General features: G+C 37.7%; 3 protein-coding genes across 5 annotated transcripts in view; 2 read left to right on the forward strand and 1 right to left on the reverse strand.

Moving 5' to 3' along the window:
* Nucleotides 1-7,462, forward strand: part of yes1 (YES proto-oncogene 1, Src family tyrosine kinase) — a 26,594-nt gene extending 19,132 nt beyond the window's left edge. For both annotated transcript variants that reach the window (XM_032565760.1, XM_032565761.1), the window contains exons 8-12: nucleotides 249-428; nucleotides 2,159-2,235; nucleotides 2,425-2,578; nucleotides 3,243-3,374; nucleotides 5,359-7,462. In XM_032565760.1, coding sequence (XP_032421651.1) covers nucleotides 249-428; nucleotides 2,159-2,235; nucleotides 2,425-2,578; nucleotides 3,243-3,374; nucleotides 5,359-5,567 — 752 coding nt within the window. In that variant the 3' untranslated portion in view covers nucleotides 5,568-7,462. The remainder of the gene's footprint in view (nucleotides 1-248; nucleotides 429-2,158; nucleotides 2,236-2,424; nucleotides 2,579-3,242; nucleotides 3,375-5,358) is intronic.
* clul1 (clusterin-like 1 (retinal)) lies at nucleotides 7,287-13,947 on the reverse strand. 2 transcript variants are annotated; one of them, XM_032565763.1, is made up of 9 exons: nucleotides 13,797-13,943; nucleotides 11,606-11,743; nucleotides 11,298-11,446; nucleotides 11,037-11,207; nucleotides 9,788-10,226; nucleotides 9,568-9,690; nucleotides 9,267-9,481; nucleotides 7,822-8,000; nucleotides 7,287-7,702 (listed from the first exon to the last, which is right to left on the reverse strand). In XM_032565763.1, exons 2-9 carry the CDS (start codon nucleotides 11,706-11,708, stop codon nucleotides 7,687-7,689), a joined length of 1,395 nt encoding a protein of 464 aa, XP_032421654.1. In that variant the 5' UTR covers nucleotides 11,709-11,743; nucleotides 13,797-13,943; the 3' UTR covers nucleotides 7,287-7,686. The 2 variants fall into 2 exon arrangements, with proteins under 2 accessions (XP_032421654.1, XP_032421655.1); XM_032565764.1 differs by lacking the exon at nucleotides 7,287-7,702 and having other exon boundaries at nucleotides 7,818-8,000; nucleotides 13,797-13,947.
* Nucleotides 13,948-16,921: 2,974 nt separating this feature from the next.
* Nucleotides 16,922-23,492, forward strand: part of LOC116721529 (collectin-12-like) — a 43,628-nt gene continuing 37,057 nt past the window's right edge. Inside the window, 2 exon segments of the mRNA XM_032565314.1 lie at nucleotides 16,922-17,422; nucleotides 20,436-20,486. Coding sequence (XP_032421205.1) covers nucleotides 17,416-17,422; nucleotides 20,436-20,486 — 58 coding nt within the window. The 5' untranslated portion in view covers nucleotides 16,922-17,415.

Genomic DNA, 23,492 nt, shown 5'->3' on the forward strand with positions numbered 1-23,492 from the left:
ACTTTGTCCTTCAGCTTGGTAGAGTTTGGTCAGTATGAGTCATCTATAAAGGCCAGCCTCGGCTCATTGTACGTAAGCAGGGCATGAGTAAGTCGAACCCAACCAGGAAGTGGCTGATGTCTTTTTGTGCACATGGGAGAACTCCCAGAAATGAGCAATATCAAAGGATCACATTAAGTCATTTTATGTGCCTCATAGGAAAATGTTATTGATTATGCCTTGTTTTTTTTTTTGTTTTTTTTACTCAGGCACATGGAATGGAACCACTAAAGTGGCAATCAAGACGCTGAAACCAGGGACCATGTCCCCAGAGGCATTCCTGGAGGAAGCTCAGATCATGAAGAAACTCAGACACGATAAGCTGGTGCCGCTTTATGCCGTGGTGTCTGAGGAGCCCATTTACATTGTCACTGAGTTCATGGGTAAAGGTAAGCAGAGTTCAAAGGCATAAGTTGGAAAATGTTATAGCAGATTTTGATACACCTTGCAGATTTTTCTACTGAACCATAATTTTTTTTATAAAGTGACATATTTGCCTCCTTTAAAAATATGTTTCATAAAACAGTTAGTGCAAGAAAGACACTTACTGTATAAAAAGGTGTGTAACTACTTTTTTGTCTCTCTGACAATTCAGAATAGACTTTTAGGTCAGTTAGCATTAGCAACATTAATTAGGTTTGCTTAATACCAGAATGAGGAGATATTGTCCAAAACATCTTTTAGCTTTGTCCAAATTCAGAAGTTTATATGCACTAAAAAGACTTAAAACAAAAGTTAGAAATCTCACGTAAAGCTTAGACTTTATCATAGTGGGAAACAAATACAACTACATAGTGGCAAACTGGTTCGCTAGTTTGTACGTTGCGAACTGGAAGGTTGTTGCTACATTGTGAAAAAGAGCAAGACTTCCCTCCTTTCAAACAAACATCTGGACGTTGGCATAAATGATGTTTGTCTGATATTTTTTTTTACTCAGAGTTTGCCCTTGCCACTTTGACTTCATATCCGCAGGGATTTTGCCAGCACAGCATTTCTAAATGGTGTCCTCATCAGTTGGAGCACTGCTGACGGCATGCGCTCCCTCATTGACCATATGGCTAACTCGAATATAACAGCGGTTGTTTTAATGCAAAGCGACAGTTTATTCTTAACAGCATCATTTTATTCTGCAAATAGACTGAATGTGATGTATTTCAGACTGCGGATTGACCAGCTGGTGATTGCTTCTACATGTTTTTTTTATTTTCCCCCTCCGTCTTGCACATTTATTTTGCCAACCAGTCATTACACAATAAATCTCAATCAGTCCTGACAGATTGTCCTTGCTTAAAGGTGACACTTCCTCCCTCCAGCAGACGGTTTTTGCTCTGATTAAGCAGGAACACTTCCCATACATGGTGTGCAAAATTTATTGTTAGTTTCAAAAGGGAAATATATGTAAGGTGTAAAAATTTGCTGCATAGAAATAGTTTTCGCCAGTATCTACACACACAAAATAAAAAATCTTTCCTATATTTATGAACACAACTGCATTACCAACAATGAAACTCTCAAACTGTAAGTCATATAACATAATTTTTGGAAGTTGAATAACCTGTACTGTATTGTGTTTTCTCTGCCTCAGTCTTAACAGAAGCCAATTTAACGTTGGTGATTAACTTCTTATTTAAATCTGTTTTGCTTTTCTAAATGACTGCTGCAGAACATTCTCACACCTTTGAGACTTGAAGATCAAGCAAAATTTATTTATAAAAGGTGTGGTTTTCTTTGCTAAAATAACCTCTTAACATATAAGTAGAAAATCATTTTAAACATTTTCCCACATATAATAATTGTTTTGTGCTGCATAACCTTCCATCAGTGTAACTCATGATCATTAAGTTGGATTTAATGTTTTGAGTTTAGTTACAAAGTAAAAGAAAAGTAGATTTCTTTTTAGTTGCAAAGATCCATATGAGGATTGAGATTAGTGGGAACAAAAGTCCCACATTTATCTGTGCCAAAACATTCATGTCTCCTCAGTGGGTCTGTTTGCCATATATTTTGTGGTTGGTTCATAGACTCCTGTACATTAGCTATGTGCACACAGGTTTGTTGATTCTCCTTAACTGTAGTGTTTTTTTTGTTGTTTTTTCTTTTTTCTTTTTACTTCTGACAGGTAGTTTGCTGGACTTTCTGAAAGAAGGAGATGGAAAACATCTGAAGCTTCCACAGCTGGTAGACATGGCTTCACAGGTACGCTAAATAAGACATTTAATTATATAAAATTCTTGCCTGCTCAGCTGCAAACATCATGAAGGGGAGGATTTTTATGCTATAGAAATGAATCAACTGTACAGAACCAGTGAAATGTGGTGTTGGCAGTATTATGGGGTATTCCTCACATTGACACGTCCTCCCATTATTTTGTGCTGCACATCCTAGATCGCAGACGGCATGGCCTTCATTGAGAGAATGAACTACATCCACAGGGACCTCAGAGCTGCCAACATTTTAGTGGCGGACAACCTGGTCTGTAAGATCGCAGACTTTGGTTTGGCTCGGCTCATAGAGGACAACGAGTACACGGCTCGTCAAGGTGCGTGTTTGGACCGTCATGCCACTGGTGCACTCAACATGGTTGCTGATGTATTTTTAAGACTATCTTTTAATACCTTTGAAAGACTGCTTTAGATTATTACACATAAGGGTTGGGTAAGGCCAGGAAGCCACTAACATGCACCTTCTGGATGCCTCCCTTCTCAACAGAATCCATGATGGGATTTAAAAAGTGAAATCAGACCCAATTCTGCATCCCTAGCAGAGCTCTCTTTGGGGTAGATTTCTTCCTGCTTCTGTCTGATTTGGTTCTGGTTCCATCAGCAGAACCAGCAGCAGCTAAACATTCAAACCAAACTCATCCAGGAAGTGGTTACTTCATGGTTACTAAAAGAATGTTGTTTCTCTTTTAAGTTGCTAAAGAACTTTTGTCCAATTATTAAGGATGTGATATATATGTGTGTATTAGAGCCTGTATTTGAAATGTGGAATCAATCTGGAATAGATAAAAATGTGCAGTGAATTCAAAAGTGGGACTGATAGAGCTGCATGTTGTATATAATCATCCCACCATGAAAAATGGTAGGAGTGAAATGATACCTGTCTTAATTTTTCTTCTTTTTTTATTATTATTCTTGTACAATTACCTCTTTTTTTGATCTCATGCTTAAAATTTTAACTTACTCTTTTTTTTTTTTTCCCAGGTGCTAAATTCCCCATCAAATGGACGGCCCCAGAAGCTGCTTTGTACGGCCGCTTCACAATCAAATCAGACGTGTGGTCATTTGGAATACTACTGACAGAGCTGGTAACAAAGGGCAGAGTTCCATACCCAGGTAAGCAGAACATGGAGGTTCATACACATGAAAGATGTCTTATAAGGATGTGCTGCTTCTGGATCCCGCCCCCCTTCATATTTTAATTCTGTCAATTAAATCTTTTATTATCTCCCCTGTGTGGATCAGAATAGAAATGGGTTTAACTGGTTTGAGTCAAAGCCAGTGTCCTGTGACTTGTCAGTCAAGGGAAAATCCCTCCACCAATGTGATCTCTTTCTCCCAGTCGGAGCACGCTGAGCTCGGCTGTCTGTATGCGCTTTTATCAGCGTTCTGAATGCACCACCAGGTCAGCCTGCCAGACCATCTGGCTACGGTGGCTTTGCTTTCACTTCAAATCATTCAGTTTAATTAATTCTGCCCTTGTTTCCTTTTTAAGCCGTGTGATGTGCACTTATGTTTTTTTTCTTTTGTGTGTAGGACTGGGGTTAATTTTCTAATCCAATGTTCTGATGCAGATGTTGAATGGGATCATGACATTGTTTCCTCTTTAAATTACCTTTGTCGTAATAAATATATCTAAACATGGATGACCAAACATCTAATTAGGAGTTCAGGTTTTAAGATGAAAGCCATAAATCATGCTAACACTGTAGCATCCGGCATACCACTGGGCTATCGTATCCCAGAATCAGCAGCTGCTCTGAGCCCTGCCGCTCTCTCTCCCAGTGCGAGATAATCTGATCCCCACTCTCCCACAGCGGAGCAGAGAGGAGGGGGATGAGGCCGCGGCTGTGCCACTGATTCTGTCATAACCTCTTTTAGCTGCAGTTGAGCTCCCAGTGGAGCGGTCTCTGTGCCGTGTCACAGAGTTCAGCATCGCTGTCTTCCTGTCTCAGAGCGGAATCCACAGCTCAAGGATAAAGCAGCTCTGATTGGCATTCTGCTTGACACCAATGCTGGTGGTGACAAATGGCAGCATGTTAACCACTCTGGGGCATCTATGCCAACACTCCTAACAATGTCTTTGGTCTGTCAGAGCTGCTGCTTTAAAAGTTTACTGCAGGTCTCTCAGGAAATAACAGCCCAGCTTCCTTCAGGTTTTCTGAAACTCTCCTTCTTAAAACAGTGGCTTCTGTGGCAATTTCTCTAGGCAGTTGACAGAAGTACAACATGCTGTGTTTATCATCTAATCAAATAAGTCTTCTTGACATTATAAAATTTTCCATGTTTTCTCTGACTATTTGAGGATAGTGGTAATGCGGATTTGAAAAACATGTGTTGGCCAAATTTTTCCCTCCCCACAACTAATCTTTTTTCCTGCTTCTGCTCTACATTTTTTTGTTTTTTCTCTGTCTGAGATCTTTACCATCTTTACTGGTGGTCAGTCTTCTTATACAGTGTTTTATAAAAGCATACCAAAAAGGTTTTTTATGTTTTTACATGCCAACAAAACTTCCAAGTATTTTATTGAGATTTTATTTGACAGACCAACACAAAGTAGTCCATAACCTTTGAAGGGGAAAGAAAATGACTTTCTTTCAATGCGATCATACCTTTTTGGGCATGTCTCTACTGGTCTCAATATTGAAATCTTGCCTATTCTTGATTAACATGAGCAGTGTACATCCAGCGATTTTATTATTTTTCTTTTTCAATCTTGCCAAATTGAATTGAATTTATGTCTGGTTGTTCTAGGACATGAACAACTGGACTCTGAGTAGAATGTAGAAAATTACTTAAAATGTTTGGTTCTTAAAGTGGGTCTGAAACATCCCTCAAGTGTGTATAAACTGATGAATGGTTAAGCTTGAGTTTTGGGGCAGACAGCTACCCAGAACCATCAAATTGGCCAAATGACCAATTCTGGGGTTGGGGGTACAGTAGTGATTGGACTAACCAACTTTGATACCATTCAGATCTCTTAATCAAACCCCAAATTTCCCAACCCCGAGATTCCCCAAGCAACGCTAGAAGTGCAAGCCTTATTTACTAGAATGTATTTTCTTCAATATACTCAAATTTTGATTCTTTGTTTCTCAAGGTATGGTGAACAGAGAGGTACTGGAGCAGGTAGATCGCGGTTACCGCATGCCCTGCCCCCAGGGCTGCCCAGAGTCGCTGCATGAGATGATGAGGCAGTGCTGGAAGAAGGAGCCAGACGAAAGACCGACGTTCGAATACATCCAGTCCTTCCTGGAAGACTACTTTACAGCTACGGAGCCACTATACCAGCCTGGGGACAACCTTTAGTCCTGGGATTTAGGTTAAACTCTAAGGTACATTGGTGGAGATCAAAAAAATGTTTTACACTAAAAAAGCAATTAAAAAGTAGGCCATGACAACACTGGCCTCTGAAAATGATTGTCCCTGATGTACAATGGGACCAAGTGTGCAAATGGGTATATTACTCTCTGGGAAACTATCAGAATAAATTCATGTGAGCTGGCCACAACACTGTGATACAGACAGATGGAGGTGTTTTTTTGTTTTTTTTTTCCTCTCTAAACTTTTTAAATGATGGTTTTCTCCCACCTTCTTACAATTTCCCTCTTTTTATTAAGTCAGATTTTTTAAATCTGAATCCAGATCTTTTATATGAACTATCGTTTGGTTTGAATCCGTAAGTGGATTAAGGACGTCTTTCTAAGCGACCAATAACTGGTTAACTTGAGTATGTGATATGAGTGTAAAGCATGTGGCTAATTAAATAAAAAGGTCTGCTGAATGGATGTAAGAATGTACTGAGAGATCAAAGCTGATGCACATACAGTTTATATTAAAAACATATTTTAGCAGGTGTGATCAGATGGACAATTCAGGAAAAGAGATCGGTTTTATATGATTTTTAACTTGAACTGAAAACTCAGTTTTTCCTTTTTGCCTTTCTTTTTTTGTCATTTTAATTTGGTAATCCTAAAACAACATTTTGATCATTTACATAGATTTTTTTTTTTAATTATCTTTTTTAAAAAGAACAATTTCTATAAATGAACTTTAAACTGTGCAATTAGGGAAAGAAATTATCTGATTTAATTTGTCAAATTGTCTTGTTTGGTGGATAACTCCACTAATAAACTTTTTTTTTCTTTTTTTACTTTGAGTTGCTCACAATTAAATAACAGTTTCAGGAAGCTAATTAATTAGCAACATACAGGAAAGACTTTTGGTAAATGTGTAAAAAAGAATAACTTTCAAATAAGTTTAGCTCTTTTATTTGTTTTTATTAATATATATTTCTAGTTGGTATTGAATTTCTAATTGGCAATTTATGACATCCTATGTGGGGCGGATTCAGGAATTTACATTTTGTGGCTCCCCTAAATATACCTAACAAATTTATTTAATTTTAAAAGTCACATTTATTTATTAATTTTTGTAAATGAATGATGTACTTTTTAAATTGATCAAAATGTTGAGGAACATTTTAGCTTTAGCTAATATGTTCCTGTTGTTTTTTTTGTTTTGTTTTGCGGCATATAACTACATTTTTAATAAACTCTCTTCAAAATGGGAAATGTACGTGAACATGCCAGTTGTACCTTGGTTACTTATGTAACCAAGGTACAAATTGGTTACAGTAAGTCACATGTATACTCTTAGCAACGTCTACAGTCAAAGCAAAGTTTAAAATAACAGAAACTGATGCAGGTTTATCATTCCACTTCCACACAGCGAGGAGGATGGGAACGGAGGTTAAAAAATAGAAATCTTCAAATTCTACTGTTAAACTACAGCTAGTATGAAAATATGGTACTGCAAATAAAAGATGAATTTATTTTGAGCTTTTTTACACATATGTGAGGAGGTTCTGTACTTGAGTATGTGACATTTGCCTCCACTTTCACACTCATAACCTAATCTAATAAAACTCGGATAACACAAGCACATAACAGAGACCATGGCTTAGTTCTTTAATAAATAATACAAATGTCAAAATTTGTTTAAATTCTCACAGGTACAGAATCCTTGAAAGTATGAGAAATTAGACAATATTGAAGATGTGATTTTTTTTTTCTTTCTGTGCATCATTCATGTAAGAGATTGTTAAGAGTGAGACCTGATCTAGTGTGGGTACACATGATGAAAGTTATGAGAATGTTAACTAATATGATTTTGTACAGAATAAAATAAAATGATAAACTAAATGTTACATGTAGCTTTCATGTGTTTAACATCCACTAAAAAATTCAGAAAGTGTCTCATTTCACTTGGTCTGTGAATAGAACATATTTTGTGAAATTACACTATTTAACAAGAAGAAAACTTGAAAGAGTCAGATAGATATTGGCTACAGCTGTAGTGTCTTCGGATATCAACACGAAGATGTTTACTACTATGAAGTGCGGAAAATAAAGAAGACGGAGCAGTGTTACGCATCTTCAATCCTGTTGGGGAAACAAAACGTACTGTAAGCAACAGAGCAAGAATGTCAAGAGTTTATGGTTTATATGGTATCAAAGAAGTGGACCACATTGCTAAAGCTGAGCCGTTAAGTGAGACTCACCTGACCATCTCCTTGTACTTGTCCAGAGCCTCCTGGGCCACGTACTGGATGAAAGCTGGATCGTGCAGCTCGAGCTCTCCAGGGATGTTGAGTGTGAGTGGGGGAGAGTTCAGGACGTTTACTTCCACCTTAGTCTCAGTGGCAGACATATTCTGCTCCTCGTGGCTCTCTGGTGCCACCTAGAGAAAAGAAAAGATAATTGCATTTTCTCTTGCAGACACGGACGCATCCCCTTTTTAAATTCAGGATATCAATAAAAATGTTTCTTTAATAAATTCGGAACAGAAACACATTCTGATAAAGCTGGTAATCTTAAGCCTGTGATTTCAGCTCTATGAAGCCGAATCATCACATATTGTGATATTTCAAGTCTTTGTTTCTGTTAATGCTGATGATTAAGGTTAATAGCTAATGAAAATAGTGAAATTCATCTTAGAGAATTTAAATAAGACTAATAAGAACAGAAGATTTGAAAGGAAATGTTGCTTTACAGTTTAACTTTTGCACATATTACTACAGTAGGGACACAGTTGGATTGTGGGTCTGCTGAGATTTTTGAGAAAACTTCTGCTGCTTTAAATGTGGCCTTCAGCTGCTCTGCATTGTTGGCTCTGATGTTTCATTTCCCTTTTGACAAGACTTCATAGATTCTCTGTGGGAAACAGCATAAAATGTAAAATTCCCTGACTGATGGTTGCACTTTCTTTGGACGTGTTGCAACATAGTGAACCAACACCAGCTGATTATTTGTTGCCCTAAAGTGTGGACACTTCACACTGAGCAAAGAACAGCTGGGATTCTGTACTTCTGCACTCTTCCTCCAGACTCCGGGATGTTGTCTAGATAAGAGGGTAAATTTATTTTGATATTACAGAAGGACGTTGAACCACTGAGGAGGAGTCCACTCCTTTTTTCTTAACTAAAGTGAGATGCTTCTCATGTTGCTTCTGCTTCGAAGGGATGAATGGCACTGGAAATGCAGCAGTTATAGCAAATATTTTAGATACAGTGACTCTTACAGCTCTGTAGAAAATATCTAATGAATTCAGCAGCACAAATTAAAATTGCTTGTAGGGGTACAATCAAAGCTGCAAAGAATGCAGGGTATAGATTTGTAGGAGTTGTTAAAGAGTAAGCATGTCTGTTATTCTTGATATTCGTGCACCTTTGTCCACCACAGATTCTCCTTCCACTAAACCTTTTGTCATGTTTGTATGCAGCACTCTGGGAGCAGCTAACGTCTTTACCAATGAGCTTCCGGATGATGTCTGATTGTTTTATCTTCCCTATGGTTTTCAGATTTTTACCTGTTAAATTGAATTGCTGAAATAAATTCACTTATGGAACATGGAGAAAACATGATCCAATACATATTCACAGCTTATTCAATTATACTTTTGCCTCCTCTGGTCTGTTGCATGTTTTTGTCAACTCTGCCTACTCACCATTGTGATGCGGAAAACATTTTGAGGAGTGCTGCTGTTGCTCACAGCCTGAGCCACCCAGCTGAACTCGGCTGCCATGTTGGTCAGCCACTTGACCGTCTCGTCAGTGTGATGCTGGACAATGGACAAGATCTCATCATATTGCTGTTTGGAGACATCCAGCAGCTGGGATATTTCATCCAGCTCCACATGCAGTTCACGAACACCGGTGCACTCTGTGGTGAAATGAAAACATGAGCTGTGGTGTGTAAAGGTGTCAGCTGGACAAAAATAATACATTTTGAGTGAATAGGCGATTCACCTGTGAGCAAAGCTCCCTGGCAGGCCTCACACTTGTTCTGAAGCTGCCAGCACTCTGATGTCTGCCTGCGGAGGTCTTTGCACAGCTTCCTGTTCTGCAGGAAGCGAGGGAAGCTTTTTATCTCTGGACAAAAGTGAAAAATGTGCATATAATTACATCCACACAACTCTGGTCCAATGGCACATGTATGGCATCGGCAACGTGAAAAGACCTGAGTTACCTTTCTTAGTCTCCTCCTCCACAGTCTGATGGATATCATCAAACACCTGGGTAACCACAGCTCCAAACTCCTCCACCACGCTCTTTCCAAAGTCAAAGAATGACTCCAGCACCTCCTCCAGCCCAACGCCCTGCAGGAAGCCGGAGTCGCGCCCAGGGTAGTATGGATCGGAAGCGCTTTCCTCTGACAGTTCATTGGTGTTGTTCAGGAAAGCCTTCTGAAGGACTCCGTCAAGCCTGCTGCTCATCCTGGAGACCAAAGCGATGCTGCAGTTCACCAGGGTCCCCACCTTGCTCATAACTCGCTTGAAAGAATTCTCAATCTGAACTACATCTGGTTCTGATTCGTCAGGACTTTGGTTCACCAAGATGTCTCCTGCCTCCAGAGGGCGCTCTCTTGGACCAAAGCGTCTGGAGACTCTTTGGAAAAAGGATTCAACCTGCAACACATGAACGTTATGGCAGTTCCAGTATTTGACCTCTATCCTCCCTTGTAGCTTGACGGTTGTGAGATGATTGCCAGGAGATTATTTAACAACTGGGAAAGGAGGCAGTTATCTGAAAGTGGTAAAAATATGGCACGCTACAAACCTAACATGAAATAATTGTCCACCTAAATATAGACACCAAGCAAGGAGAGCATTGTATAAGCATCCAAGGTCTCTTTGTTTACTAAATTTCATATATCATGCAATAAAAATCATAAGATACATTGAAGCTTGTGGTTGCAATGTGGCTACACAAAAAAGACAGAAATTTCATACTTTAATATATCATAATTTTCTTTGCAAATGCAGAGAAAATTGAGTTAAAATCTGAATTTATTGAAACTGTATGTTGGGCCCCTATCTGTGGTTGTTTAATGTCTCGTCTTTGTGGGTAAATGAGGAAATTATTGGTCGTCTGTTTTCACATTGTTTTATGATCCGTTTCTGAACTGGCTCTAACATAAGGAAGATTAGCTTGTTTTTTATATTATTTCTTCTCTGGTGGACACTGTAGTTACACCTTCCAGGCCTCTAAAGACCAAGGAAAACAACTTGTGAGGTAAACTAAGTACTCTGATTTTGCTCAGCAGGACAGCTAGTCATAAATGGAAACTCGTGATTATAAAAGAGCTTGTATTGTCATGCTGCAGGGTTTTTAAGTAAGCGATTACTAGCTGTTCAGTTATATTCCAAAGCAAAATAGAAGGTCTCAACTCAACTTCTTAATTCTTTTTTGACATTGTAAGAAGAAGGTTGTCATACCTTACTGCGGAAAGAAGCAAAGCCCCTGCGGCATGTGGAGGTGTAGAAGGTTTTACATGCATCCTCCAGACAGGGTCTACATTCCTCCCACTCTGACTGCAGGGAGTCTTTGCACTGCTCCTCTGCCTCCTCCAGCTTCTCACTCACATCCTTTGCTAGCTGGGCTGCCCCCTGGTGGGAGAAGTGAAAGCTTGTAACATATTTTCATCGTGTTTGAATAATTTTTTTTTTTTCTCATTTATGTCAGGCAAGTTCTCTCGCCTTCTTCTTGTCACTGCTGTGCTTCAAAGAGTTCATGAGGTGCTCATGCTTCTGCTCATTCCTCCACATCACCTCCCTCATCTGCTTCACGCCATACAGCGCTCTTTTCATCTCCTCATTCACAAGCTTCTCACCATCCTCTGACAGCTCTGAGGCAAAAAATGAACACGTTGCAATATTTCCTTTTCTCACACTTACAGAAATTTGAAATGTGTGAACCGATTTTAAAGGAATATTTGGAACATATTAAGTCTTTCTTTGTCTGAATGGAAACAGGAATTGGAAAAGATTCTGACTTGCCAACTTACGTTTTAAGATGTCCTCTGAGAAGACATTCATTTGGTCAGCGTCTGCAAAACTAAGGACACATGATGCAGCGACGAGAGTCGTCAAACTGAGAAGGAACTTCATTCTTAGTGGCGATTTGTGATGTGATTCAAATCAGTCTGAAACAAAGAAAAGAGAAGTTTTTTTTTATTCATTTATTTTATTTTTTTTGCAGGAGTTTTTGATGACTGATAGCAAAAGTCAACTTTATGCATGTCAGAGTGGTTTTTTGTTTGGGTTTTTTTTACAAATACAAATCATAAAAACACTCCTCTACTATGACACCCATTAATAAAATACACTGCAACTAACTGATGTGCGATGCCACCTTTATGAGTAAATGGAATCCACTTATGTGTAATTTAATCTCAGTATGAATCCGGCTGTTTTGCAAAGGTCTAAAGGGTTTGTTAGAAAACATTACACGAAGCATTATTAAGAACAATGAGCAGATGAGTCAGGAAAAAATGTTCTGGAGAAGTTTAAATAAGTGTTGGGTAATAAAACAACCTAGATGGAGTTAAATCCAGGGCAATCCTTTAGGAAAATGTTTTTTATGCTGCTAAAGAATAGACAGTAAGGTGGAGGTTCATCCTCCAGCAGGGCACCAACACGAATTAGACAGAATATTATATTTTATAAAGAATAGCTTGGATGAAAACATTGTTTATGTGTTGGACTGGTCGAGTCAAAGTCCAGACAAAATCCAATTGAGTATATGTCCCAAGACTTGAAAACTGATAATCACAGATGTTCTCCATCTGACCTGCCTGAGCTTGAGGTTTTGCAACAAGAAAGAGGATAAAACATGCAAAGTTGGTAGAGAAAAAACACTTTCATCTGCAACTTTTATGGTTATCTATCCTTTGCCTAAGCCGCAGGGTTGCAGGTTGGTGCCAATCTCCAGCAGTCATTGGGTGAGAGAGGGGGACATCCTGGACTGGTCTTTGCGGTTTTGACATTACAAAATATGAGGAAAAAATCTAGATTTGTTAATACTTTTGCCACTTGTTTTAAATCTGATCGAAGTACCGTAATAGGGTTTTAACTTGACTGTGATTTAACGCAAGAGGCACTTATCAAATCTACCACTAGGTGGTGCTACACATTTGCTCACAAAGTAAAGTCACTTGGAAATTCTTTTCTCCTGGTTTGATCACACATGAACATTTCTGTTTATAGTTTTCAAGAGCAAAAATATTAAAGAATTAATTGGTAATAAATGAATTCTTCTGCTGGCAAGAAAGAAAAATACCCTGACTTTCTTACATTTATATATTAAAGTTCCAGTTATAAGTAGAGATTAATATGTTTAGGAAGATTTAAATGGCTGCATGTCTTTCCTATTTGTAGCACTTTAAGCAAACTGAAGGTCTGTTTTTCACTGCATTTCATTTGTTCTATAACCATATTTCTTCTTTTGGCTTTCACATCTGACTGTAGTTTTTAGTCTAAGCCATACCGCAAAGAGACCAACATAAGTGTGTGAGCCCTGAATAGATTACATTGTTGGGTTCATCTCAGCAGGAAAACAGTGTTTACGTCAGCGACCGTCTGCTGTTTCAGGAGACCGAGCTCCATCAAGTCACGGAAATATTCAGAAAACAAGCAAACAATAAAAATTCAAGGCAAATTTTGAATATATATATACAGTATATTTTAAAAAAATTTGATTCAGCATCTGAACTCCCCTATCTGCTTTGCTTTATCCCCAGTTATAGTTTGGAGTTTTACAATATGGCAACCAAATGAAGATTTAGCACAAATGGAGATGCACCCATTTGAGGCCAGGGTTTAAACTTGTTATAAAAGCTGCTTGTTTAAATCCTGCTGCCATCAAATTTAATCTTTATTTATAGACTTCAGATGGCTAAAATATTAGCTGGATGTAGATGGATTAGATGGAACCAAATATTTGTAACATTTTCAAATGATAAAAAAATCCTTACTTCTAAAAGTAAGGATTTTCTTCCTTACTTCTAAAAATCTTAGAAGTAAGGAAGATATCTCACTGTAAAGGAGCAGGTAAATTAGCTAATTCTTTCAAATCATGAAAAAGAGTCGGATGTACTGAAATCTCACTAAGGGAATAGGAAGTACAAGTAAAATTTACATCAGACTGAAAAATTTGGACTGAAAAGAAATTGGTCCATCAGAACTAAAACAACTCACCAGCAGAAGACTGAAGCTCTTCCTCCTTCTGATACAAAACAAAGTGTTTTGTGTGAACAGAAGTGTTTGTGTTATCTTGACCTGCTCAGGTCTATTTGTGCTCGTCCTACGTGAACTTTATCCTCTTACTGTCTTTGCTTGAGGTTGATGCCCGTTAATCCACCGCTGGGCATGCTCAGAGGAAGGATTTGCGTAAGTGGTCATATCAAAGGAGCTGCTTGTTGTTCACAAAACTAATTAGTTTTTGGTCATTTGCAATGAGCATCTAATGGCTGGAAATAGTTTTAGTTACCAAAAAATAATAAAAGATGGTTGATTGCTAAACATGTGCAGCGCTTCTGTGGCATCAGCTCTTAAATCATCTGTCAGTGGGAATCGTCGAGGTCTTGGTCCTAACAATACAAACGCATTCAGAAGATGTTTCATCACAGTGAGCTCATCTTTATTGTTTTAGTTATTGTGGTGTTTGATGATTAATTTGTTTGGGTAAAGGAAACATTTCTAAATGAGGAAGAAATTAGATCAACAAGATGATTTTAATTTAAGATCCCAACTGATTTTCACTGCAAGGAGTTCTGGAAACCAAGAAACTACCATTGTTTGCTACTGCAAGAGCATTTCTTTGAGAAGGCTTTTCCACTTCCCAAACTTTTACCCATTTTCTTACATTAAAGCCACAAGTTTCAATGTTTGATAGATCAATGCAAAATAGCAAATCATTCTGAAGTGGAGGAAATATGATGCATTGTTTTTCAATTGTTTTACAAATAAGTATCTGAAAAGTGTGTGAGGCATTTGTAGTCATCAGCCCCCATTTATTTAATATCCTTAAGTTATCATCTGAGAAAGATGTAAAAGAATATGGTACAACTTCCAACTATCTACAATTATACAGTATGTCCACTTCTTAAAGTGACAGGCAAGGCAAGGAGAGTATTCATCAGCGAAACAGAAATAGCCAAGAGACTCATTGTAACACTCAAGAAACTGCAGAGATTCACAGATCAGGTGGGGTAATATGAGGACAACAACCCTAAACATACAACCAGAGTTACATGGAAATGGTTTGGATTGACAAACATCCTGATCAAAGCCCAGAAGACCTTTAATCTAATTGAAAATCTGTGGCAAGTCTCGAAAACTGATGTTCACAGATAGTTATCATCAAGTCTGACTGAGTCTGAGCTGTCTTGTAAAGCAGAATGATGAAGAAGAATAAATCTCAGCCTCTATATGTTTAAAGCTGATAGAGAAATATCACAATATCTGATGTAAAAGACACATAAACATTGACACAAGGTGGCTCACCACACTTTTCAGATTTTTTATTGTGACAACAAAAACAAAAGCAACTTGTTATTTTCCTACAAGCTCAAGTTTAGAGTCTAATATGTGTTAAGATATCACATAGAATCCCAGTAACACTCAATAAAAGTTGTGGTTGTCATATGACAATAGAATAAAAAATTTAATGGGATGTGACTAATTTCTCAAGCCTAAACCTCTTTGCATTGACAAACCAAAACTGTTTATCTGTAAATGATTTCAACGTATCTCCTCATCAGATTTGAATCCGATGTGTGACACAGGACGTTGTTCTTAGATTTTTCTCTGCAACTATTCCTCCTCCTCCCAAAAAAATTGTGCTCTCTGCAGAGCCTGTGACCCAGAAAATTGAGTCCTAAAGGATCATAATCAGAAGCAGACAGAACTTTAGCCCTTGCTGGCATTTTCAGCACCTGGTTCATATAACACCATAGGAAGAATATTTTACCAGATATTATCCCCTGGTCCACCTAGACCACAAAAAAGACTTTATAGTAAAACAAGTTCCAAGTGGTAAAAGACTGCAGGCAAGCAATTAATCACAGAGAGATCAACGTAAAACAAGAGTTTTAGGCACTAAATTGTTGAACATGATCACATTGGTATGTTTTAGTTTGGGAGACAAATAGATGAAGGACATAAACTGCTTCACAATGAACAGGGCTGATGAATGGATGTTCTTTGAGGTAAAACTGAAATGAGAAACGTTAAGTGTTGCTCAGTCAACAGAAAACTTCAGTTTGACAGGACACAGCATCCTTTGGAGCTTCATGTGGTCACATTAAAAGTACTGAGATGAGAAATGTGTTTTTGCTTAAAGCAGGGCCCCTCATGAGGTCATATTACAACGTTTTTGACTTCATATGAAAATGAATGTGTCCTGCTTTTTATTTTTAATTGTAAAGTTATTCTATTTTATTCAGAACTTATTTGTCTATTCCAGTGAACTACCTAAAAAGAAATCAATCCTGGAATAAGGTTCAAACAATCCACATAATCAATGCAGTTACTCAAACTACAAAACATTTTCTAAGAAATGTTAACGCTGAAACAATCTCTAAAGCATATGATGGTTAATGTAGTGTTATTAACTAAGTAATTACAAGTAATCACTTTAATCAAACTTTCTAAATTTAGTCATAGATTTATATTATATCTACACGTCATTCATATAATTTTATCTTGAACAATATGATAAAGATTTTCTAGAACGTTTTCAAACCTGGGCCCTATCATTTATGTACTTATGTCCTGAATTTCACCACTGAACCGCAAGAAAGGATATTTTAGTTCTGTGACTGAACCCTTTACATGTTTGGTCCCTTATTTAATTTCCCTCTTAGTTCCATGACCAAACTTGAAACAGGCCAAAATAAGTCCTGCGTGTGAAAATAGTTGGCCAACATCACCGTTACATCATCATCTTTACTGCCCCCAAGTGGCCAAAACATTACACTAAGCTTGCATTGTGCAGGTGGACTCTATCCAGCTTAGAAAAGTCAAAGTAAAGTCAAAATAAGAACTGGAGATTACTGCTTTTTATTTCAAATTTCAAAACAAGGCTGTGCTTTTAAAAATATTTTATAAGTGCTGCATTTTTAAGAAAATTGTTAGATCCATTTCACACCTTTTTATTTTCTCTCTTATCCAAACCTCCATGTTATACAAGTTCAAACTGTGTCATCAGAATTTGTTTGTCGTCATTAAATGTAATTATTCTCGATGTTTAAAATCACAAAGCAGCGCACGCAAAGAAAGCAGCTGTGTGCAGACGGTGCGCACAGATGTGAGGGGCTCGTGGTTTCTCCAAGCAGTGCGTGCAGCACTTCCTCTCACGTTAGGACTCCTTAAGTTTTTAAGCTCCTCTTGTTGCTGCAGCGGCAGGAGAACCACCTCAGATCCGAGTAGGACAGAGAGTCAAGCTCGTCTCAGCATCTCTCTGTACTGACAGAAGCCAGGGAAATTCATATGAAGTTTGCATCATTTCGACAAAGTTCTTTTTATTTTATTTATTCATTTTTCTAATTTTTTTGTTTTTTGTTTTTTTTGGCAGCAGCATAAGCAATACCTGCACTGAAAGAGAAGAAAGAGAGAGCTACACAGTGGGGGAAAAAAACACTTGGATTTGCCTCCTATTTTTTCTTTTTTTTTTTTTCATTTTCTTAAATTGTTTTTCCTGCTGATAAAACGAGGACAGTGTGATACCTGCAGATTCAAGGTGCCTTATGGCAAACTTCCAATGCGATGCTGGAGTGACTTCAACCAATAGATAAACAGACTCCAGCGAACCAAAATGAAAGGTAGGCTTCACTTTAATGATAACTATTAAAATTGTTTTAAATCGACCGCAGGCTTATAAACGCCACGTGTCAGTGATGACTGATCAATTGTTACTCGTTCTCTCTTCTTTTTTTTTCTTGTCACATTTTCCTGCGCTCATTCTTTCTCCTGCTCTGGGACAAGAGGAGAGGAATGCGTGGGTTACTACTCTAACATCTGGTTTCACTTACCAAGCTTTTGCCTGAAATTGTTTTGCATCTGTCCACCGATGAACATCAGACAGAAAGGCAGATTTAAAAAAAAACTGCTGTCCCAAACAGAAGTTATGCACATGACTTTGGACAAATGGCGCTTGATTATGTAGCTCTCATTCATGCACTTATTTTAAAAATTGACCCTGGCTCAGATAAATCAAGTGCTGCTGCAGGAACTGATGAGTCAGTTTTAATTTAAGCATATTAAAAGCTTCGTTGTGGCCTCGCTTGTTCTCCTGCTGCTTTTAAACACTAAAATACGTAGTATGAATCACGCTGGCGCTGATGTAAACAAAGGCTTATAATAAACTCGCCTGGATGCGAGGCTCATGTGGTTCCCTGATGTGTTGGACTTTGCTAAATAAAGACTGAGGCATGTAGTTCCCAGCCTCTCTGGGTAAGTCAGTAGGCTATGAACTTGTGGGAAATAATTAACATCCCAACAACGCTGCCCCCTTGTGGTCGTTCTCGGAAAACTGTAGATTGTGAGAATAACAACAGGGCCTTGCAAAAGTATTCACACCGCATTGAATGTTTTTACATTTTTGTCACGCTACAAGCCACATATAAGAACGGATTTAATGATACACAATTGTTGTTGTTGTTATTTTTTGCAAATAAATATCTAAAAGAAATATGGGGAGCAGATTCCATCCCCTTTATGTCTGCAAATGACATAATTTCTGCATGAAGCCAGCTTGAAGGTCTCAGACAAATGTTAGAGAATATTATAGAACAAACAAGCATGATGAAGACAGAGGAACACAGTTGGCATAAAGTTGAGGAAAATTTTCAATCAGGGTTAGATTCTAAAACAAAACACCAAGCTTAGAGTAGCTCATGGCACTTTGCTTAATCCACAGCCTGAAAATGGAGACACTATTTGTTGTATAAAGCATTTAGAGGTCATATTCCCAGTTTGCCAGGAGACATTTAGGAGACAGCAAATTCAGACGAGACAAAATTTGTTGGAAAACTAGCACTGCAACACTGAAAACACCACCACCTTTTCAAAACATGCTTGGCATGCTGTGGAGGATGGTTTTACTTAACAGGGGAAATTTAGTGTGTCAAAGTGTAAGATCCCAACACTTGGAAAAAATGGAAGAAAACCAGTTAGAGATTGCTAGCAGAAGAACGATGTAACTGACTTAACATCAAACCCCAATAATGTGTTAAAGGGGACTATTTAAAATCCAGCTTTAATTATTTAACTGAAAGCCAATTGAAATTCACTTGAATAGTACTGGAGATTTTCTAAAAGAAAACATGTTTTGGATACAATCCTACTTTAGATTAACAGTGTTTGTTGGTCTTACAGTGGGTTAAAACTGATTGCAGAGTTTATACACTATACTACATTATATTGCCAAAAATATCAAGATGCTTGCCACAAACACGCACATACACCCATTCAGACATTCACATACAAACTGTAATGATACCTTAATCTCGATATAGATTTGGCTTACCCCTAGCAGCTACAACAACTTCGACTTTTCTGGGAAGGCTCTTCCCAAGGTTTGTAAGTGTGTTTATTGGAATTTTTTAACATTCTTCCAGAAGTGCATGTATGAGGTTAGATGAGATGAAACCTGGTTTGTAGTTTTAACTCTAGTTTAAGATCGAAATCAAGACGTTTTGACAGGCAGTTGAAGTTCCTCCACACTAACTTTAATCTCTCCTCTAGACCTTGCTTGGTGAATTCTCCAAACTCATTCTGAAAATTTGGATGCATAAAATTGTCTCGAATTTCTTTGTAAGCAGTAGCATTAAGACGTATTTTCACCATAACTGAAGGCCAAAGGCCAACCCCTAAAAAATAATCCCACATCATAAAACAACCTCCACAAAACTTTATACCTGGCACACCACACTCAGGCAATGGCAATTCCTTGCAACCACAAAACCCAAACTATTTGGATTGCCAGCTGTCAATGTCAACATGCATTAATACGGTGTATTAAGCATGATATCATAAAAGTGGTCTTACTTTTCTTTTAAATAGTTTGTTTTATCCACATTTGTGTAACGATGAAATACTTCTGAAATGCTCTGCGTTCAGATTACAGGGAAAGGTCCCTCAGTTTCGACTGTAAAACAAATGAAATTCCCATCTGATGAAATGTTAATATTGAGCAACCTCCTGCGAAGTAGTACAGCTGTAGCCTTTATAAATTAAATCCAAACAACCTTCACTCTGATTCACATTTTTTAAGTCAGCCATTTGGAAATAAAAAGCGAAGCATTGATTTCCCCTGAATGACTCTTGAGCAGCCAGGGACGCTCATATTGTCCAAGTGTGATACAAACACAATCATGTCGCTCATAAACATAAACCGGAAAATGTTTAGTGGAGATGTTGGGAAAGCCAAAATTCCTCCTTTGGATCTTTTACAACAGCTTGGATTATTCATATCACTCTTTAGCTCATTGTGGGGTCTGCTATGTGGTAACTGTGATTAGAAGCTCATTTCCCAGAAACAAACGAAACCACATTTTCTCAATGGAGGCTTTTTATCCTATGAACTGTCCATTTTTTTCTTTCTATGATCTGTCTAGGTCATTTTGATCTAAGTTGCATAAAATAACCTTTATCAACACATAGTATTCATTTAGTTTTTTTTTAATGTAGCTTGTTTACAGAAATGTGAATAAAAATACATAACCAACCATGTTAAACGACCGGCACCTCTGAAGGCTAAAACATTTATTGTTTTGTTTCATGTTTTTAAATTAAATAAATTTTTATTTCCTTAATTTATTTTTTTCTCTGCAGACGAATTTACTGATGAAGAGGAGGTGCAGTCCTTCGGCTATAAACGGTTTGGTAAGCATTGGCTGCCTCCTTCGTTTCTAGCTTTGACCACTCTTCCAATTAGTTTAACTCCCAATGACACAATGTTAATACAAGTTATTGCAATTTAGGGGCTGTTGTGTTTTGTTTGGAGTAGATCCCACCTACACTAATCTTTGAGGTCAAACAGAAACCAGAATTTCCCAGAAACAAGCTCATTTTTGGCCTTTTCCTACATTGTTTCTTTTTCTTTTTATACAACTACTGTGTACAGTAAAAATGGAAACCACAGACTTCTGGGTGTTCCTGACCAGCTGCTGACTTTGCACTGTTTTCACAATATCAGAGTGCTTTCATTTCACTCAGTACAAAACTATTATTTTGTGAATCAACTTTTCTACTCACTTTTTCTCCGCTTGAGTGTTTTAGTTCATTCACACCAGTGACTTGCTCTGAATTGAATGACATGTTTTAGTTTCATATATTTTACTAGCAATGCAAGGTGTGTGCACCAATGATTAGGTTGAAAAATATTTCTCAGTTTTTGTTTGTTTTCTTTTAATTAATATAAGTGTATAAGTATAAGTATAAGTGTACTTATAATTATAAGTGTAAAATTAAACCTATTTTAATAAAAGATGAATTTATTTTTTTCTCATCCTTACCAAGTATGCTGTACATTGTTGAGGGCTCAATGCAGTGGGAGTTTTGATCTTTCAAGCAAGGCAATGTCTTTTGTCCAATTAGCCAATGCAACTTGACTAATCAGCAAAGTTGATCCAAAATTCCTGCACATCTTCTTTTGTGTAATTACCTCCTTTGGCTTGTTCTGCTTCAACTTTTGGATGATGTATTGGTTGACCCTGGGGCCTTTTGCAAAGATCAAGTTACTGCACTTGAGGTTGTTTGGTTTAAGAGGTGTTTTAGTGCTCATTTATATGTTGCTCAAGCATTAGGCACACATATGCCAAGAGGTGCGAATGCAGCAGGAATCCACAGACCTTATGTCACCACATTTAGTTTATACAGTCTTCTTGCCTGCTTGACATCTGCATGTATTGATGCTTTTAATAAGTGGACAGTTTGGATTTTCTTGGTTCCAAACTAAATATTTGTCTGGCTATGGACAACTTCACAGTCACCAAAATGGGATTAATGCATTTGTTATTTATTTTGAGCATATGTATGTTTCATGTATAGGGTTGACGTTTGGTTACCAAACAGCTGTACACAATCAGCTCCCGGGTTAAAGGATCACAGCCACATAAAATCCATCTTCTAAGTATCTGATAATAAATAAACTCCTACAAAACATTCACAGAGCCTTCATTATGTGGTAATTACTTTGACTGAGCATAAATACTATGGAGAAATACATCACTCTGCTAAAGTATTTACACCCATTTAACTCTTTTCAGCCACAAACTTCAAAGTATTGTACTGAGATTTTAAGTACTTTGTAGAACCACCTTTCCCTGCAATTACAGCTGCAAATCTTTTGGGATATGTCTCTATCAACTTTCCACATCTAGTGACTGATTTTTTTTTACCAGTCCTATGCAAAATAGCTCAAGCTCAGTGAGAGTTAATGGAGAGTCTCAGTGAACGTGGGTTTTCAAGTCTCGCCACAGATTCTCCGATAAGATTTAGGTTTGAACTTTGACTGAGTTATTCTAACACATGATTACCCATCAAGCTAAACCATTCTGTCATAGCAGTTGCTGTTCTACTTGAAGGTGGATCTCATTTCCAGTCTGAGTTAATAGGTTATGTTTCAAGATTGTACATTATTATATTCATCTATTCTCCCATCGGTTCTGACAAGGCTGAAGAAAAGCATCCCGACATGATGCTGCCACCACTATGTTTCACTCTGGGAATGGCGTGATCATGGTGAAGAACAATGTTAGTTTTTTGCTCATAGTTCTTTGTGTGTAGGCTAAAACTGTTGCATTTTAGAGCCTTTCTTTCACATGGTTGCTGTCTTCTACATGACTTGTAGACTTTAAATTTACATTTCTTTGAGCAGCGGCTTTCCTCATGCCATTATTAGCTGGAGGCCAGATTTGTATGGTGTGTGACAAATAGCTATACTGTCAACAGATTTATTTCCCTGAACGGCAGATTCTTGCATCTCCCTTATTTTTACAGTTGTGCTTTTAGCTGCTTCTCTGACTTATGCTCTCCTTGCCCAGCTTGTCAGTTTTGGTGGACGTTTATGTCTTGTTAGGTTTGAGGTCCCTTTTCTTTTACAGATTATGAACAGTGTTCCGTGAAATTTTCTAATCTTGAGATCTTGGTCTAAAAACTATGATGCAGATGAGAGTAAAAAGTGTAGAAAAACTTGAGTACAAACGCAAACCACCCTTTTCCACTTATGCACTACTTACTGTTGGTTAATTATATGATCCCAGTAAAATGCACTGATGTTTGTTGTGATAGTAAAAATGTGACAAAATGTAAAAAAAGTTTAGTAACTGAGCTTTTGTTTTGCCCTTTGATTAAAAAACCTCATGGCTCCTGCTCGCAGTTTATTGCTCTGAACTAAATCTTTTCATCTATGGGGGAAAAAAAGCAAATGCCTTTTCCAAACATGTAAACTCCTCGTCTACTGCACATACTTGTGCACTGACAGAAACTCTGGCTGCTCTGCCATTCATATGTTTTTAGCAAGGAGGGGAATGAAGTACATAACTCATTCTGGCATCTGCTTTCCACAGAGGGTTTATTTTTCCGCTGTGAATCCAAACCTGAGACGCTGCTGATTTGCTTCCTGTGTCCGTACTGGAAGTTTATTCAATGCAAACTTGTAAACGCCGAAAGCAGGAGAGGTGGCGTGTACAGGAGTCAGGATCCAGGTTTGTGAGCAAGAGAAGAGGCAAGAGGGATGGAAACTTTTTTTTTTCTTTAAAACATTTTTCAACTTACTTTTTTATATTGTCAGGGTTGTTTTTGATTTTAGATTTTTTCATTTTGTATTTTTTTTCAGTGGGGAAACATTTGTCAACACTTATTTTGAGCAGAGGAGTCACATTCCTT

The sequence above is a fragment of the Xiphophorus hellerii genome, chromosome 6 (genome assembly GCF_003331165.1).
Source record: "Xiphophorus hellerii strain 12219 chromosome 6, Xiphophorus_hellerii-4.1, whole genome shotgun sequence".
Lineage (NCBI taxonomy): Eukaryota > Metazoa > Chordata > Actinopteri > Cyprinodontiformes > Poeciliidae > Xiphophorus > Xiphophorus hellerii.

Bases quoted from the DNA above. Each gene is read 5' to 3' on its own strand.
- clul1 (XM_032565763.1), bottom strand. From the start codon at position 11,708: ATGAAGTTCCTTCTCAGTTTGACGACTCTCGTCGCTGCATCATGTGTC. The intron at 11,208-11,297 runs GCGAGAGAACTT...TTCTCCCACCAG, and splicing joins ACAGCAGTGACAAGAAGAAG to GGGGCAGCCCAGCTAGCAAA. The intron at 8,001-9,266 runs GTGAGTAGGCAG...TCTTTTCTCTAG, and splicing joins ATGTTTTCCGCATCACAATG to GTGGCACCAGAGAGCCACGA.